This window comes from Phoenix dactylifera, chromosome 8, assembly GCF_009389715.1.
Source record: "Phoenix dactylifera cultivar Barhee BC4 chromosome 8, palm_55x_up_171113_PBpolish2nd_filt_p, whole genome shotgun sequence".
Lineage (NCBI taxonomy): Eukaryota > Viridiplantae > Streptophyta > Magnoliopsida > Arecales > Arecaceae > Phoenix > Phoenix dactylifera.
In genome coordinates, this window is record NC_052399.1 from 29,218,607 (window position 1) to 29,238,739 (window position 20,133).

The following is a 20,133-nucleotide window of genomic DNA, read 5'->3' on the forward strand; positions in this document are numbered from 1 at the left end:
CCCATTGCAATGGCAGAAACATCTTGCGATTGAATTATCTAATCTTTTTTATTCAGATAATAGAATAAAAAGAATGCAAGTATTATTTTGTTGTTTTATAGTTTGAGAGGGATTCCTCAACATTTTCTTGCATCATCTTATGTTATGGCATGCCCGCATTTCCTTTGAATCGGGATTGACAATTGTATGGATTTGGAGCAATCAGCTATCCAGTTCAGTTCAACAGGAAATTTCAAATAATAGTGCTGCTTCCCCTGCTCTAATCTGCCATCCAATTCAGGAGTTTTGATGGAAATGGATGTTTTTATTTAACCAACACTTTCCATTAATTTTTTTCTCTTTCCAAAATGGTTAGCATCAGTGGTTCCATAAAATCATGTTTTAATTTCCTAGGTTAATGAAGCCGATTGTTGCTCCCCAATTTAAAATTCTAAGCAAAAAATAAAAGGAGGTTCAATGAGGAAACTATCCTATGCATACAAATTTAGTTCTAATATGAGATCAACCAATTAACTCAGATTGTACTTAAAACTGATTGAATAAGTTATCTCGAACTAGCTAATTAATAAATCAGCATCAATAATTATATTACAAATGTCATGTGCATTTGGCGACATTCGACTTTGATTTGGTGAAGTGATTATTGTGGATCCTTACCCTTCAAACAGTCATTATTGTAACCCTTTTGCTGTTCTAGAAAGTGCTGCAATATGGTTACTTTAGTCACTAAGTCGATAAATTATAATCTTCAGACTCAATGCAATATGATCCTCCTTGTCATGTATTAGGCCCAAAAATGACTGAAATATGTACAACCATCAAAATCTTATATGCAGCCTGGGCCCTGAATATACAATTCTAACAATCCAAATGCTCGGCTTGTTCACAAGTCACAATCAGAATGGAGAACAAAGTCATGTAGTTTCCAAGCATATTTGCTGTTGACAGCCTGCAATCATTTATTTGCAAAAACCACAATATATTCTTTTTGTGAGTTGAGCAGTGATGCACACTGGAGAAAAGAAGACGGTTGACTAAATTAAAATTGAACAAAAGTTCCAAAACTCTGAAAGGAGGACGGAAGAATTCAGTGAGATGATAATAAACAAACCATATGTCAAAACTTCATTGCTACCTAATCCTCTTGCTTGCATTGTTTGCTCCATGTTTTTGAGAATCCAGAATCCTCTTCTGGACACCTCTAGAGGGATGCTGGCTTGACACCACTGAGGAGCCCATCTGACCCTCCCGCCTTTTCTGATTAATAAATTCTAAGAAGGATGGGATTTGAGGAAGCTCTATCTTTTCTCCAGGGGCTCTCATATCTACTGATTCATTAGAATGCTCTAAGTTAATATTGTCCTGGTTTTCTCCAGCAGAAGCTTCTTCTGGCACATGATCCTGAATGATAGGATCTGGTGGTGGGGTAACAGTTGGGAGATTGTCAGCTTTGCAGTTGGTGCTAGCTGGAGTAGTAGAATTGGCATTAAGCCGGTCAAGTATCTGCTCATGGCTCGAAGATGACAACCACCTGACTGTAGCAGCAACTTGTGAGTTATAGAATGTTTTCCCAACCTTCTCATACTTTTTGAAGCAGTCCATTTCAAGGAAGATAGCAGAACCCTCGAAGTCTAACCTGCAAAGTTGTATAGGATAAGAATCGGTCATGAGGCACTTTTAGAAGGAAGAGAACAAATGTATTCACTGCACAATAATCCTTCTGGTGTTTGATCAAAAGATTAACAGGAGAAGCCCAGCTAGCATGGTGGTCTCATGGATCAGATAAAATAATAACGAGACACTGCCTGCTGGAATACAAAATTAAAGAGAATATCTGCACATAATGAGACAATGAAATTGACAGTGGTTGCATGAACAATACTCTAAATTATTTCAGAACTCAGAAATAATAATAATTTATCCCCTTGGAAGGACAAATCTGGATTCTTTGTTCGTGTTGCATCACTTACCAAATATTCATTAACTTACAAAAGAATGTATGATAAATTGATGCAGTGAGAATTGGAAGCACGCTTACGATAGGTCTCCAAGCCTCCCTTGAGCCTGTGTGAGAGCATTGAACAACCTCTTTTTGCTTGCTTCTCTCAATGTCTCAGATATGGCCTTCTTGTCAGTAAGGCTGCTCTCCTGTTAATCCACAAAACGTTTTTACATAAATATAAGAGTAATTTTTGCAAGGATACAAGCATCTGATACTGCAAAAGCAACAGGGGAGTACCAATGTAGTAGTAATTCAGTAAGTCCTGGGACTACTATGAATTTAAACTAGGGTGCAATTTTATTTGATTGGATGATCTAACCACAAATTAAATCTAAACATTTATCTTCTGAAGACCATCCATTTTGTGACCACCCAATGAATAAGAAATCTTTAAAAACATCTGAATATCTGTTTTATCTTAAGTTCCTTTTTTTGAAGCAGACTGCACATGGGAGTGAGTTTGGTAGCAGCTGACATGGTGGGAGGAGAGTTTGAAGGGATTAGGGGAAGTTTTAGGAAAAAAGAATTCTAAAAAATTAGGATATTGAATTGTGAATTGGGGATTGCCGCAATGGTCATGCCCTTCTATTTAGCAACCAGAACCGGGTTTGAATCTTGGATGGCACATCCCCAAGTATTCGGGGTTGGGTAAACAAGTGTGGGTGGACTTCCCCCCTTTTCTCTCAAAAATCAGGATAACTGGAATAACAAGGTCATTTTATTTATCCTTAAATTATATGGATTCACAACCTCTTCCCATCTCAATGCACATCCTTCAAACTTAACACCCCCCCCCCCCCCCAAAAAAAAAACAAAAAACATAAATCTGTTTGCAGCTGTCTAAGGATGCTTATTTATCCATAAATTATATGGATTCACAGCCTTCTCCCATCCCGATGGACCTCCTTCAAATTGCTAAAAGTGCAAGTATAACTCAAGATATTGATAAGCAGTAGAAACTGTCTTTGGAAATTAAATTTTTCAAAGGATACTCTGCCCAATGAACAATAGATGAAAATGGCATACAGACCCAACCAAGGGTAAATTTGGTCTCCTCCATGAGTCATACAACCAATAATAGTAGATAATGGAGCAGGAAGAAAAAAAACAACAAACCTGCTTTCTCTGGCCTTGGTTTTGATAATAAACCTCTTCTGCGTGTTGCAAAACCTCAAATTTTTCATCTAGTACTGCTTTTGTTGAAATCTTTGACCTAGTTAAACTGCTTATGACCTCTGCTCCATCTGCCATTATGAAGGTAATAAATAAGAGTCAGCATGAATGTTAATTGACAAACTCACACACACAACCCGCTGAAGTTAAAGACATACCAGTTTGATAGTTTATCTTTTCCATTATTCAAGTTGGTATAGAACAACGATAGCAGTTTAAAATGTAAAAGCCAACTAAAGAGGTAGACTCTACATACATGTAATATCAGCATTCTAATTTTATTTTGTATTGTACTTCGGTGCTGTTCATGAGGGTTTGTGCCACTATAGCGCATCTGCCCCCTAAAGAAAATGATGGCAGCCCCCAGCAACCCATCTGTTTTCCCACAAATGTTTCACCCAGAAACATATTTGGGAAAAACACATGCATAATCATAAATGAACAGAAAATCTTCAACAGTTATTGTGCCATATAAATACTCGACCTGGCCCAACTTTGGGCAGGCTTGGGCAGAGACTTTTGGCTTGTTCGGTCAGGCAGGACCTATAAGTTGAGGCCCAACAAAATTGTGTAGGCCTAGGTTGTTGGGAATTTATACTAGCCTGGCTTAGCCTGGCTTAGCCTGCCCTAAAGTAATATATAACTATAGAATATGATAAGTCATTATATAATAACACAGTCTCCCCCTTTTCCTTTATGAAAGATTTTGCTCTTTCCTTCCCCACCATTTGTGTTGCTTGACCTCTGCCCACTACCCATCTTCATCACAACATGGAAGTGTGGCCTCTTCCTTTATCTCTCACCTACACCCCCACCCTCCTCACTTAAAATATGTAGATCAATGGCACACCAAGGCACTAGAGCATCAACAAAGATGGAAGTGCCAGCATCAGATAGAGTATGACTTTTGCACCGCCGCTTTCTTCATTTCTCCTGCCTCACCTTTGTCAGATTGGATATGACTGTCACCTCTATGGCTCACATACCACAAGTCCACCACCACCTTTGCCTCCATCTCTTCTTTGCCTCACCACTAATAGCACCCTATCATGGTTCCTTCCGTCTTTGCCTTCCCTCCCTCCTTTCTCTCTCAGCACCTCAACAATGAAAAAGGGACCGACTGGTGCGCTAGCTTTATCGGGTCAAGCCAAGTCGGACTAGAGCTTGGATTACCATATGCAGGCCGGGCTCAGGTTAAAGATTGTAAGCCCTAGGTTGGGTAAGGATAGGGCTAGGATAGAAGCCCTTAATATCAAACTTAGGCCTAGCCAGAACTTGGCCTAGCTCGACCAATGTTCAGGCTTAGACTATATCTATCAACAAGCATGTAGCAGCAGGACCGTCTTGGTTTGGTTTTACAACATTCAAGTTACATTGTTGAGCCCGCCTTATTGAAATAGTTAGATCTGCTCATTCTTACAGCCTTGCACCAAATGATATCATATTTATAATTAACCACATTCTGCAATCAACTTCCTCCCTCACTATTTATACCCATCAAAAGTTAATTCCTAGATCAGCTTTCTTTTCTTGGTTCACTTTTATACTCTCCTTTTCTGAAACTACCACAAAAAACTGCAGCCTGCTCCTATGAGGGGCCTCTAGTAGCCTCTTGGCCTCCTATATTACAATCGATGTCCTAAAATGGTTTTACTCCTGAGTTTCCTTCCAAGCGCTGCCTGCTTATCTTTTATTTTGTCCTACCCAAGGCTAGAAATATCAAGGGGTGCATAGATTGGGTTGTGCATCCACCATGTAGGGATCATGCGGACGCAGGATATTAATGAGTATGCATAGATGCAGTTGGTACACCCTTGACCTGTTACAGATTTTTTTCAAATACACATTTTTTAAAGGTAGGTTTGGAGATTCAATCCAAAACCTCAATAATCAATGAATTTAAACTTGCATGAATGCAGCAATCAAACAACATTCAATTCTTATCTTTCCATTTAACACAAATTTCACTCGAATTTCTGAAGAAATTAAAAAAGGGAGCAAGAAGATTTACCTAGCTAGAATGATTTCTAACCTCAACAATCAAAAACGAACTTTGGCCTGCAAGACAATCTCCCTAGGCAGTCTTTCCTTCTGGCTCACTCTGTTCCCACCTTCAAACTATGAAGAACGATTGCAAGCAGGTCAGTTTTACTCATCCTGAGTGATACTAGATGGTATCATGTTATTCAAGTCTGAGGAGGGTCAGATTGACCTCAATCCACCTCTGAACCGCTTGACCTGAGGTCAGTTCAAGCACTTTGGGCGCAGTTCAAGCAGTATTTGCTTGGCCATGGCTCTGTTGTATCACCAAGGTGTCGATATGGTACATATCAATAACTGTTGGACCGAGTGATATTGCAGACCTGGGTTTTACCCAAGTCTGTAAAAGCATTCAATTGTACAACTCATCTCATCTGCTATTTCTATCGCTAATATTCCAATATGCATAGGATTATAAGTGGTAAGAAAACTATACAAAGCACCCGTGTACTTGACAGAAGCAACATTATAACATTTTGACTGCAAATTGATCTCTTACCATCAGAATCTGATATGTCTTCACTGGAAAAACTTCCCTCATCCTCTCGATTCCAAAATTCAGTGTCTTGGCCTCGGCCTTCTAAAAAAGCATCTTTTGAGCTGCAAAAGATTAACATATAGAAGACAAATATGCATAACCAACCAAGTAATTAAATTTCAAAATGAGATTGTTTGTGTAAAATTGTTCTGATATAAGATTAGTTCATTTTGCAATATAGTATTGTAAGAGATTCACAAGGCAAAGCTAGCCCTAATAGAGCAAAAGTACCAATAAAGCTAGGTAACACAACTCTTGTGATGCATCAAGGAAAAGAGCTCAGAAAGATACACTTCAACCAAAAAGGTTTAACTTGTTTCAATTATATCAATAATAGAAAGAGAACTGCTATAGATCAGGTTATCCTTAGAGTAATTTGAATTTATTATCATAGGTATAATATTATTGAGAAAACTTGAAAGCAAGATCCACTGTACCGGTACAGGTCGGCGTATCGGTGGCGGCCCGGACCGGTATGTACCGGTCTCGTACCGGTCCGTACCGGTTCCATACCAGTTCTCCAACGACAAACTACCAGTACCAGATTCCACACTGATCCGGTACCAGTCCCAGCATGGGCCGGTACGACAGACCATACTTGGAAGCATCCAATGCATCTCAACTGACAGAATATCATTGTACATAAATAGTGATGTCTACAGTTAAATATCATGTACTTTGATGATTTATGTGGCGAAATAATTGTAGAATAGTTGTTAGAAGTGACTCTGGTAACTCAGTTTCTACAAGCTGATCAGTAGGAATCAAGTCTGTGTTAGAGTTTTCATTCTCAGCATTCTTTTTACAGTATTCTTTAAGGAGAAAATTTCTCTATGATCTATTATCTAAAAAAAGAAGTGGATCTGAAGGCAGAATACCAGGTTTTCTTTGTTCTTGTGGGGTTAGTGAAACAAGAAATAAAAATAAGACAAACACATGAGCTACCAGCATATTTGAGAAACAGCACACTCTGTGATATCATAATGCATATTGGATACTATGAGGCTGTTTGGATGTTTAGATAACTTATCCACTGGATAAACCAAATAAGGTCAATGGCAAACAAAGAGGTAGCTGCAGGGAGAGAGGAAACTCAACTGTGGCAACACAGGAACCAACCAGCCTGAAAAAATAGGGATATCAAATTCCTTCAGAAAGGTGATACAGCATCCTGATTTTGGGGATTATCTATGCAGTGATTTTCTTTATCATTAAACGTTTTATTAGCTGGTAGGCAACTCTCACTCCCCACGAGGGCCTTCCATTGGTCAACTTGATTTTGGTTAACTCCAAAGAATAGCCTGTTCAAACATCCAAAGAGGCCCTAAATGTGTTGCCCACGTCTTGGTACCACATTTCTTCATGATTCTCTCTGTGGATTTTAGAAATGTGTTGCCCACTTACAAGCTCATATTCGAGCTCATATTTATTCTTACAAGCAGAGGAAAAGGAGATGAAAAGTACAAGCAATATAAACTACCAGCACAACTTTTATAGAAAATTATGTGCTTCCTACATACTTCAACGTTGCATCATGTAAGATGCTGTCATCTGAATTATCTTCAATGTTGGATTGAATCAACATGATGTTGCATTTAGAGAAAATGTTAGAGCGTAGTACTATACAAACACTATAAATGCTTAATGTGCAGCACATACTTTCAAGACAGACCGTGTAGGCTCAGCCATCTGGAAGGCCTTCATGGTTTGATTGGATCACTGACATTGCATTCATCATTGTACCCTTGATGATTAATTTTGCAAAATTATCAATAGATTCTAGCAAAATGATTGTTGACAATCATTGGAAAAGTTGCCAAGTCCACCTATATCCCAGGGCTTTGGTTTTTTTTTATCCAAGATTTCCAAAGTAAAAGAAGCCAATAGACATTTAATGGTTCCTCCCTTCTCAATCAGTGAAGGGTGAATTACATGGCCATTTTGAATCGATATCTTTTTTATTATTAGATAGCTAGGGCTTAAATGGTCCATAGCAAGGGGCAAAGTGTCAACAGATTACGAGATTGACTGCCTTCAAATTAAATGGCATTGCTCAAGGTTGATTGTGGGACAACAGGCTTCTATGGTGGATAATTTAAACTATCAAGTAGATGCAACAAAGACCGAAAGAGTTGATGTAGGAAATGAATAATCAATGATAGAGTCTGCTTTGTAGCAATTGTAGAAAGAAAGGAGTATATATTATCTTTTGGCTGTGAATTTTCTATAGGAGGAAATCGTCAACCTTGTTCAAAGGCATACATTTAAATTTGTTCATGTACCAATGCAAAGTACATAACAGGGACATACCCAAAGAGGACAAATTGATTCAAAGAAAACCACCTCCAAGTGGATAAATCAAAGTGAATATGGATGCATCAAAAGCTGTCAACTGGAAGCAGGCTATTTGTGTTCTACTAAAGAAGGAATGAGGTAGCCTAGCATAATATCATAACCCTGGAATTAGATGTTATTTGAGAAAGATTGCACAAAAGTAAACTAAAGGACACACAGAACACCGGGAAACTTTGCAATAAATTGGACTTCAAATCTATAATTTCCTTTCTTAATGGTCATTGATGTAACAGGATCTTGTTTTCCATGAAATCCTTGGCTATCACGGGACACATCTCCACTAGGAAGTCTAGGGACTGGTCAGCAGAACTTCAGTTACTAGGTCTAGCCTACAACTAATCCATAAAACATTTGAGCATGTATTGGTGACTCATCTCTCTTTCACATCATCTACATTCAAATTATTGTCATCATCTTCCTGCCAAATTGTATGTTGCTCGGTATCCAATAATAGATGAACTTTGCTTAAAGAAATTGTCATCTGACCTGCTATGCCACCAGTAGAATGGGTTAGCTAGTTCACTTTTTCTAAAAGCCTACATTACCATGTTCATTGGCCTACAACTCTACATAAGGATCCAAAATCCCTAAGGACGGGGCCATCCCAATTTTTCCATGGAACGGGACGTGCTGCATTCTGACACTCAAGATGGTGGATGTCCTGTCCCATTCATCCCCATCCTATCTCAATCTTGTCCGATACACAGGATAGTGCCCTATCTTGACACTCAGGACAATAGGATGCCCCGCCATCCAATTGAGACTTAGATCTTGATTTTACCTCGTTAAGGACAGTATTCAAAAGGTTTGTTGAGTTGTTTTATTGTCATTTGAAGTTTCCTTTCGAATCTAAACTATATTTTCTGCGACTTCTGGCAGTCATGAATGACCATCCATACATCTCATTTAAAAACTATAGAGCTTATGCAGAGTTGGTTGTCTATATATGTACTGATTTATTCACTGTATAGAATATATGGATTGATGATTCAGAGTGTGCGAACAAGTGGGTTCTGCAAACATTTCCTACATGTTGTGATCCAGTGATAGTGCATTTCTTATCTAATTGCAAGTAGCTGGATTTGTACCCCAACTACACTTGTGCATTTCCAACACTTGCTCCTCAAATTTATGAAAGAGCAAATCCAACAAGAGAACATTTATGATGCCAAAAATTCATAACCTTCCATGCATGAAAAAAGAAAAGCACCTTTTAATAATGATTGGAAAGAATCGATCCTTTTTGTGACTGTCAGATACATGGCGAAGATCCTCCAGCTTTTTGGATACCAGGTCTGGATGTTTGCATGCATCACATGATTTTCGACATAGAGATGCAGGTACCTATTGTGATAATGGAACAATACCGATGTCATACATGTCAGGAAGTATCAAGAATCTATCCCAGCTTATGCAGAAACAAATAATTGATTAAGCAGGTAAACAGGAATATGGATAAGCCAGAGCTGAAACCTCTTCTCCGAAACTGTCGAGGATTCTTTTCCGGCGGCAGCTAGAACCTTCACAATATTCCACCATCTGCATATAGTGAGGAATCATTATTCTCTAAGCAACTCTATTTTTTCGCAAGTGTCTTATTCAAAACAATAGAAACACCTGACTGAAGGCTTCTAGGGACTTCTCTGGCAAACTATTTGAGGATGGTGAAGACCCTGATTTTTTATTGGTAGCATTTCTCAAAATAAATTCCTACCACGAAGTATAGTTCCATTTATTAATTCAACAAATGTGTTAAACCTGTGAAATATATTATATATTGCTATAACCACCATTCTTTTGCGGTCATCCATGCCATAATACAAAACACTTCTTGAAGGCAACTGATCACGGCCAGCTCTTCCAGACTCTTGGTAAAAGCCTTCCATTGACTTTGGGATATTAAAGTGACAAACAATACGAACATCCTTTTTATCTATACCCTGTAAACACGAACGAATGGAACAAAGTCATCTGTTACAAAGTATAAACACTTTGCAATAAGGTATTTCTTCCAGAACTATGACACGAGCAGATTGTATGAACATCAAAAAAATGAAGCAGTCTTACCATCCTGCGGCGGCCGAAATGAATATCTCAGCTTTTGTGAAAGTATCCAAGTAAACTCAGCAGCAGGCCAAATAAATGATAAAGCAGATTTTCAGATTCGTTATCAAACAACATAGCAATAAAGAGAAGGCAAGTTTTGTTGAAGCAAGAAAAAAAATTGAGTAACAAATTCTAGCTTAGTGAAATTCTAGTTCAGCCACAGGTTTAAGGATGAAGACATGCATCAATAAGTTCGTGATTACAAATCTGGTGATAGAAAATTAAAAAGCAGAATATTATTTTGCAATGCATTATCCCATGTCTTTTATTATTATGTGTTACATAGGCACTTTGGTAGATTTTCCATCAGCTAAAAATATATAACATGCTGATATATTCAGATAAAAAAAAACACATAAAGAATACTCAGAGAGAGAAGCAAGCAGAGGTACAAATGAGCTGAGTTGACCCGAGTATCAGGCTGCTCGGTTCGTTCAGTACATCAGATTAGCTGCTTGAACTCAATTCGAGCTAGAGCCAAGCTTCACATTAAGTGCTCAAGCTCAGCTACACTAAGTTCTGAGCCAAGTTTCGAGCTGAGCTGAGCTTTTCTACTAAAACTGAACAGAGTTGATCTTCTGGCTCGGCTAGTTCATGGAGCCAAGCTCTAAAAATTTGTTTGAGCTCAGCTAATTTTTCAACTGAGCCCAAGCTACTCATGAGCAGCTCGGCTCATTTGCAGCCCTAGAAGCAAGGTTTCAAACTGAATATTTTTGCTGATAATAAATCTAGAAAGAGTATGTTTCATTACAAAAGAATCAAGTGGATCATCTAGACAAAACAGGTAAGAAAAAAAAAGAGAGAGAAGAAAAGAGATAGATGGAAGCCTTATTTCAAATGCTCATTAATTTATTAGTACTAGTAAAACTCCCATGATTTTTTTTATTCCACTATTTGCCATGCTTACAATTTAAAAGTTTAGCAACATTATCTTCATTACATCACATGATTTAAGGCTTGATGATGTGTACAACATATAGCTTATAAAAGGATCTTTCTTCAAGCTCGTGAGTAATATAATATGATTTCAGCTTACATGAGGAATTCCATTCAATTAATATGATTTCCATGTACAACGTATGCAATGAGTATGGCGTCTCAACCAAGTTAACAGCTTGACTTACGAGTCTTAGACAAGAGGCAGGTGTCGAGCTCAAAAGACATGTTGATATGATGTAGAATTCTGCCAGACTCTGAGTGCATGTACAGGTTATAGCACAGGAGATATGTTTATTGGCTAGCTTATTAGAGGTGTAGCTTGCTATTTGAACAAGCTGATAGGTGAATAAAACTGGAACCCCTGAAGATTTAGATGAGAATGTAACTATCGTATCTATCATGCAAGGATATGATTGATTGACCCTTCAATGACTGCCACCACCATTTCACCTGACTAGTTTCATTTAATGGGAAAAGTTATGTTTTATGTGGGAGACATCTGAAGAATCATGCCAGCCATGCACAAATCTTGAATAAATCATTTTTTCTTGATTTATGTTTATTTAATTGGTGTAAAATTCAGTTCTGACTATAGAGCTCCTAGGTTGGAGATGCAGTAGGGAACCAATTCTCACATAAATATTGACAAAACTTGGCATTGACTTTGTCGCTGACGTATACACATTAACATAAACAGGAAAATTAAATCAGAGATATGAGCTCCAGGTTGTATTAAGCAAAAAAAAATGAGAGCATGGAAAATAAAAACAGCTCAAAATATACAGACTACACAATTGCATGATATCAGGGATATAGATACCCGAAAGCCACTGTTGCAACAATAACTTGTATTCTGGAAGAAAGCCAATCATCCACTACAGCGCTGCGGAATTTGCTGTTTAGCCCCGCATGATAAGCTAAAATGGAAGAGAGGAAATATATAGAAACACAAGGAAGACTGTGAATAGGTAATGTCGTCAAACTGTACATTCACATACCAGCAGAGGAGATGCCATTCTTGCATAGGTAACCAGACAAGTCATCACAGATAGAACGTTCAAAACAATAAACAATTGAGCAAGCATTTCCAGCAGACTTGAGTAGATGTGATACATCACGGTAAGCATCAGCCAGAAGATCTTTATAGCGAACTGCATGAAGTGATACTTCTCATGTAAGTTCACATGTTTTGGTAACACCAGAAAAGATTTACAATAGAGCAGTGGGAAAAATAGAAGAGCTTTTAGATACAAGCATTAATATTTGGACTCCATTTACACAAACAGTGCTCAAAAGCCAAGGACCTGAAACTAGGCAAGGGGTCCAAATTAAAATTACATATAATTGTACAGTTACGTTGTCCCATTTTTCCATCATATATAAAGGTACTGATCAATACAACAAAGAATTCAGTCAAAGAAAGTTAGATGAAACACCAGCTTACTTAACCAAAAAGAATAGAATAATTACACAATCCAGAACATAAAATCACTGATTGCACCAAGTTGATCTAATGGCATTACCTTCATAAAATATGTTAGGACGATTAAATGATGCCCTTAGGATTAATGGGTGCTGCAGGCACAGTGATTCTATCACATCTTTTTGAACTCTGTGTCACAACAAAAGCTGGTTCTTAGTACTTTCAAGAAATTTTATAACATAGACAGAAAATATATATCACAAGGAAACAGTACAACTACAAACTTGAAAATAAAAGGCAACATTTGAGTTACTTTACTGGACTTGGCCTTTGGCTTAATTATCAATTTTAAAAGCAATCTCATGTTCCATGTTGCTCACAGATGATATTGGTCTTCGTTCATGAGACAAGGAAGAGGTGAACATTGGATGACTGGATTAAAAGTAATTCAAACCAAATATAGAATATAAAGTGCAAATACAGAACAGCAGGTGAAGTAAACTGATAAAAGAAAAGTCTTTCGGATAAAATTTACTATCTTAGCTATGTCGTGCTGAAGGGCAAGGAAATTGCAGGAATGAATCATCATATATTGTTGAGGCAGAAATTTTGTGAGATGGTCACAAGATCAGCTTTCTTGTAGGATTTAAAATGTTTCATACTAGAAGAGGTTAGGTCACATAAGCAAAAAGATAAGAAACACAATCACGATGTTGGTGTGAATACCTAGTAAGAACAAAATTAGAGTTCAGAACACTACGCAGCAGATATGTAGGATCAGTAATGGGTATGATCAGGAAAACCATTTAGAGTAGTCTGTCTATAGAAGTTAGAGGCTAGAGATAACCACAATAATGAGTGGGCTCTTAGATGTAGGTTGAGATATCATTAAAGATGAGGGAAGGCCCAACGAGACTTGGAAACAGCAAAATAACATGGTTTCCTTTTGATGGATTTGACTTTGGAGTTTGGATAGTAACTAAGTATAAAGCAGGATCCACGAAGCCAACCAAACAGGTGGGTCAAGTCTTGTCATTTAATTTGTTGCCACTTTCAACTGGATTTTTTTTATATCAAAATAACATCACTAGTTTACACTGGAATGTCACCCTCACGTGGACTGCTATTTTTAGTTAAATTGCTGCAACAATTAACTTACATTCAATTTTCTTTCCACGTATGGGACCTTGTTCAAATTAAACATCTGTATTACTTTTTACCAATCAGCAAAGAAATAAGAAAATGGAATCAAAGTTAAAAAATAAATACAGCTCACTTCGGAACAGCTGTAGCAGTCAAAGCTAATATTGGCACATCCGGAAGGTGTCTCCTTAAAGATGATAGTTTGCGGTAGCTAGGCCTACATTACAAGCAAAGCAGAGACAACATAGAAAATACAGAGTCGTTAAAACATAGTATATCCTTCTTCATCACTAAACCTAAACTTTGTCCAAATGAAGAGCAATTGTTGCCTAGCAGTCCCGATGGAAAACATTTGAGACAAACCTGAAGTCGTGGCCCCAAGTTGAAATGCAGTGAGCCTGAAATACAGGTGTTAAGTACTAAGAAGTGAAGTGGAAAGATGAGGGTCTGAAAGTATAATATGGCTACAATCATAAAAGCAATATATAGCTGGAATATGAACAACTTGTAAACCTCATCAATGGCAATTAGGCTCAGTAACCCTCTGTTATAAAGCTTTGTTAGCTTTGTCATGAATCCAAATAGTGCAACCAACTCTGGAGTCACATACAACAATTTAATGGATGGCTTTCCAGAATTGAGGTCTTCATGGATCTGGAGAAAAGAAATAGGAAATGCATTTTTAAAGTAAATTAAAATATTCAGTAAATTCAAGGTAGAAAATAAATGTGGGATGTTTCTGCTTAGCATATTCCCTATCCAAACTCAAAGCTGTGACCGCAAACATACACTATAATTTGGATGAAGCAAAATGCTCTTTTTATTAAAATCCGTTGATGAAATGAGACTTGGAAATGTGAGATTCTTGTAACTTCAGCATGGGACCATCACTCCACAAAATCAAAAGACATGATAGAATCCCCCTTCAACTTGAGGAAACATGTATACACACACAAAAAAAAATCCTAATTTTCAAAGGATGTTCTAAGTGCCCCAGTAATTAAATAAGCATAATGCTCAAACGAATCATTGAGGAAAAGATAGCAATGAAGGCTCGGTTGTTTGTTCTTCATGAACATTGTCTTCTTGGGAGTTAAGAAAAGATAAAACTGAAATTGAATTACCAACATTGTGATGAGACTGGCAATGATATGAACTAAATTGAGATGTTTGTAAATCTTGTGTGCTGTAAAAGTCAATTTCCCTTCCTGCAAGCATAACCAAATTGAGATGTTTGTAAATCTTGTGTGCTCTAAAATCAATTGCCCATCCAGCAAGCATAACCAATATCTTTCACCAGTTTTCAAACATTAGCAGCATTTTGCTTCTTACTTTTTAACTTTCTTAATTTGCATAGCCTGCTCACAACATGGACTTATGAACATGTGCAAAGAACAATCTGGAAGAGCCTCTAAGGACATCTCACCCCAGCATTAACAATAGGCAGTTGATAATACATAAGTCATCTCCTTTTCTGGATATTGAAAATATGTTACAACTATACCATGTTGACATCAGACTTGAACCAACTGGCCAGATTATTGATCCAATGGCCACACTGGGAGCTCACAGAAATTGAATAAAAAAGAAAAGAAAAAAAAAAAATCAAAGGGCGGTCATGATGTGCAAACTTATAACCCATTGCAAGCAATTAATAAGACCACTTGACATTCATCTTTTCAATTTAGTTTGACTTAATAGGTAGTACAGGCTTGAATCTTTCAATACTTTCCCCTTAATTTAGCTACATTAGTCAATTCTTATCAGACAGTAACCTGACTGACATCACTTGCTGTTACCAACCATGATCCCTTGGACATAAAGGATTTACTGTCTCTCTCTCTCTCTCTCTCTCTCTCACTCATAAAATTAGCAAGTTCATTCTAGAGAACATCACTTAGAACATCAGGAATCCTAAAGTGACCTAAAAAGATTAGATAATGCTTGCTGGTTATTTTTATCCATTAGAAAGTTGAAAATTATCACAAGAAGCTAGAATTCCATATAAATAATCTTTAACTAGGCCCTATCATGTACATACTGGTGTAGCTGTTGCTTCTTCTTCTTCTTCCTCTAACTAATGGCAGAGATATATCCATATAACAACTGTGGTGTTACAGAATATATATAGTTGATGGTTAATGAATTCAAGGGAATGGTATGTTGAATTTGCTCATAGCTAATAATTTCAAGGACTGAGCACATTAAGAAACCCGGTGCATTAATTCAGCATAGAGACCAGAAACACAATTAAGTTGAAGAACCTCAATGTGTTCTTAAGTGTCAAAACAAAACTGATGCTTAACAGCATTATGTATAAGCTTACAGTATCAAAGTAATTGTCGGGATGACTCATCTAGAACCAACTGAGAGGATGCTGAGAAGGCCCAAATTAGCAAGCTTTAGCATTGAGTTGACAACTTCACTAATGGTCTCCATAGAAACTCCAAGTCTATATTGGCCTGTTCTCCCTAATCAAAGCTTCTTATTCCTGATCCTTGTAGCCTAACATGTGACACAAGATGATCTACTGGAGAGGTATACTAGCTAGCTGAGTCCCCTGTTGGACTCAACATAAGATATATGCAAAAGAAAGTAACAAAGACAAAAACAAGATGCTATGAAACAAGCTCAACATCATAGATATGTGGTTCAGCAATCTGCTTACATCTACATCATTATCTTTACTGTTACGAATAAGAGCACAAAGAAAAATGGAATTCACATGGAATTACAGCTATACCAAATTACCAATGATAGCAATGCTCATGGAACAAACAACTGGAGGTGCTTGCAGTAGTATGAGTGCAAATGAACCAAAACATTCATGAACAGCCACAGCTCGGAAAGATAGAAGGCCCATTCAGGCTTATTTAATAAGTAAACAACTGGGGCTCAAACCTCATATTAACAGGCTCAGCTTACAAATGAGATTAAACTATTTTGGGCTTGCAAAATGAAAGCTGATGTTCAGGTCCATGACAGTCTTGTTCAACATAGCTCAATTAAGAAACAACTCAAGATTGAAACACTCATAGCTGAGCTTTGGTGAAGCTTGAACATCCCTTCAGTATAACAGCCAAGCTTGGACAATCAAGTGAACAGGCATGGTGGGACCTTAATCAGCTCTTTGTTCAATCATTCAAGCTTCTTCACAATCAAGTGAACAAAAACCTTAATAATACATCGAAGTCCCCTACTCATGATCTAACATTCCTTATTTCAGATTCTAATGAAGCAAAAATTCCACTACAGGATTATCTAGGGTGCAGATTCCTCCTTTTGACTTCACTCATGAACAGTCGGATTAAAAATCATCAGCCTTCATGCGCAGCAACTATTTTGCCTCCATTATAAGTTATGACAAAATCTTCTTAATAAATCCATATGCAAAGGAGGAAAGAAAAGAAAAAAAATCCTACATGTGATTATTGATGGAAATAGAATACATATAGCAGCAAAAGTTTAATGATGCTGAGGTTTTATCTGAATGCTATAATATAATATAGAAGTTAGAATCAATCCAGATTAGTTGACGTGTACAATTGGATGGATTTAGTATTCCTCCACCCCCACCCCCCCCCACACACACCCCACACCCCCACCAAAACCAAAATTTTGAATACTGCAAGACTGTCCTCACTCACCTGCCTGCAGTGAGAATAAAATCCAGCCTTCCTGATCAGCGAGTCATCTTTTACAACTGACCAACTGGTCAGAGACACTGTTTGGACAAGTAAAACTTATTAAGCTAAAAAATTCCAAGCTGAAGTGTAGCTCTGTAAGATCTTTCCCTGATCATTAATTCTAGCTATATAGTGAGAACAAGGGGCTCACTTAATTGTTCATGTAACACAGTTCTATTACACTCTTGTAGATGACATGTATCCACTCTTAAGAAAATATACCAAAATCTTACACAAAGGTAATTACAAAGAAAGTAAATATTGGTATAGATCTACCATCACCTTGCTAAGAAAATTTGTAATCTCAAATTTTACCTTCTCTTTAGTTTGTGCAGTCTGTGTTGAAGAGAGAAACTCAGCAGGAATTCCTTTCATCCTCAGTGCTGCAACTTGGTTTTCCTAATCATGGATGTAAAAAGAAAACCAGCATGACCTTACAGAAAAAGATTGTATTAAAGAAAATAATCTGAATAGCACTTAAACTTACCATCAGTGCTGGTCAAAAGAATTTAAATGGACAAGTAAAAACTGTCAGAATAGTCTAAATAAGCAGATCTAGAACTTTTTCTCCAAACTACCAGCAAATCATGTTAAAAATTGAACAGGACAGAAAGCATTCACCAATCAAGGGAGAGATGACAAGCACAATGCCGGGCTTTGCTACTGCTGGAATCTGATAACACATAGATTTTCCTCCTCCAGTTGGCATAAGACAAAAACAATCTCTTCCTGTAAAGGAATTGCTAACATGATATCCAGATTCGAGGATGCTCATTAAGAGAGACGTTCCATTCAAAAATCCAAACAGTCCATGACATAACATGAATGATAAGAAAAATGATCACAGAAAAAATAATATAGGCACAGCATTCTCTTATCAATCAGCATATATCCAAATTAGCAGATAGCCAGAGAACAGGATAAAACCTGCCAAAACAGCTTCAATAGCCTCCGACTGCTTTCCCCTGAATTCAGCATGCCCAAAATATTGTTTCAGAAGCCTCACTAAATCTTCCTTTCCGACACTATGCTTTTCAGAAGCAGACATATTTTTCACAGGAAGAAGTGATTTCTTCATCACGATCTGTATAAACAAAAGTAATGCAATATATATAAGAGCACTAACTTACAATATAGTTTTTGAGTACTCATGAAACTAGAATTTGTATGTCTATCACTGCTTAACTGCATCAGGCACACCAAACAAAGACATCAGCACAGCTAATTGCCAATTGGTAATACCAAACCTGAACTTTATAACAAGAAACCAATTGGAAGTAGAAAACTAGAAGCATTTCAATCATTTAAACAGTGCACTAATAACAAAACTGGGAGAACCATGCAGGATTTGGTATTTTAAGGAAGTAATGATGAATCACAAATATTAACTGTAAGAACTCTTGAAAGGAATTAAATTTACCTCAATACATCAAAAACAATGGCCGCATGGAGCACAGAACCAACCCGACTATAATATGAAAGGGTCCGATGACATGCATCAGTTTTTCAGGCTGTGTGTGTCAAAGAGAAGCTTACAGGGGTATTCAAATGCCTGGAGTGCTCTACAAGGATAGCAGTGCTAGAGAATCCAATCTTAAACTGAATCTATGGAGGTAGGGTTCCATATACATGCCATTTAGTAGGAGCATTATTATCCAACCACATACTTGAATGAGTTTATTGCAATCTCATTTAAGGTGTTCATGGTATACCAAAAATTTTATGAATTGCAGCATTGACGTCCTCTCTGACCCCTCTCACTCCTTGTTTCCACCATCCCCCTTTCCTAAATATGCAACTTGCATGCCAAGCTGAAAATTGACTAAAAGCTAACAAGATGGCATGGCTTTCCCGTACAATGTGCTAAAGCACTTAAAATTCATGTTGAACTGCTGGAACACCACTCCGGTCAACAAGATATCCACCAGTTTTTTCTAACCTTATTCAACCATTTTTGTGTTAATCTTTATATACATGAATATATAACAAATGCATCAAGCTAGACCCAGGTTTTCTCAGCAAAAATGTGGACATAGAATAGATGACTTGATGGTTAAACCTCACGAATTATGATAAAAATGCGTGATGGGCAGCCATTGATACTATTCTCTCTTGGTGTGTGTATGTGTGCACGCGCTTCTTCTTCTTTTTTTTTTTTTACTTGCTTTGGGTATTTACTTGTCAATTCAATCAGTAAATTTTCATTACAACATGCTCAACCATAAGCTTCAATTCCAGACAAAAGGATTTAGTACTAAAGTTCATTTAAAATACCTAAAATTTCTATATTTACCGATAAAAATAAGCATGAGCATCGGCATGCATAAATTAGATGCAGCAATATATAAAAGAAGGGGCCCTAAAATGCAAATATAAAACGGAAACTAAAGAAAAAGACCATTGGATTAGAATAAAAGGTTAAAAAATTCACAGGCCATCATTCGAATACCTAAAATTCAAAGCGAAAAGGAAACAAAAGATCCATAAATATATAACATAACGATCTAAATGGATATTGTGGAAAAGATTCGCTCATAACATTGGAACGAGGCAGGGATATGGAGGGGAGACCTGAGGAGGACGGCCGAGAGAAGGGGAAGAAGAGGGCGGGAAAGGAGTGCCGACGAGAGTATTCGACATCGGCAGCGAGGAAAGGAATTATAAAGACCGGAAACAAATGGAGGGGTAATACAGTAATTTTATGGTGCTGCATGTAAAGTCGGCAATC

General features: G+C 37.3%; 1 protein-coding gene across 2 annotated transcripts; it reads right to left on the reverse strand.

Annotated features, from left to right (window-relative positions):
• Positions 1-919: 919 nt before the first annotated feature.
• On the reverse strand, positions 920-20,081 carry LOC103709371 (ATP-dependent DNA helicase Q-like 3). 2 transcript variants are annotated; one of them, XM_039129466.1, is made up of 20 exons: positions 19,977-20,081; positions 18,333-18,489; positions 18,027-18,134; positions 17,893-17,900; positions 17,721-17,804; positions 14,233-14,373; positions 14,083-14,117; positions 13,853-13,936; positions 12,677-12,765; positions 12,152-12,304; positions 11,974-12,070; positions 10,176-10,179; positions 9,899-10,048; positions 9,726-9,818; positions 9,582-9,647; positions 9,319-9,452; positions 5,715-5,815; positions 3,119-3,246; positions 2,039-2,148; positions 920-1,636 (listed from the first exon to the last, which is right to left on the reverse strand). In XM_039129466.1, the coding sequence occupies exons 1-20, from the start codon at positions 20,043-20,045 to the stop codon at positions 1,132-1,134; spliced, it is 2,316 nt and encodes a 771-aa protein (XP_038985394.1). In that variant the 5' UTR covers positions 20,046-20,081; the 3' UTR covers positions 920-1,131. The 2 variants fall into 2 exon arrangements, with proteins under 2 accessions (XP_038985394.1, XP_038985395.1); XM_039129467.1 differs by lacking the exons at positions 17,893-17,900; positions 18,333-18,489; positions 19,977-20,081 and having other exon boundaries at positions 18,027-18,045.
• Positions 20,082-20,133: the final 52 nt, after the last annotated feature.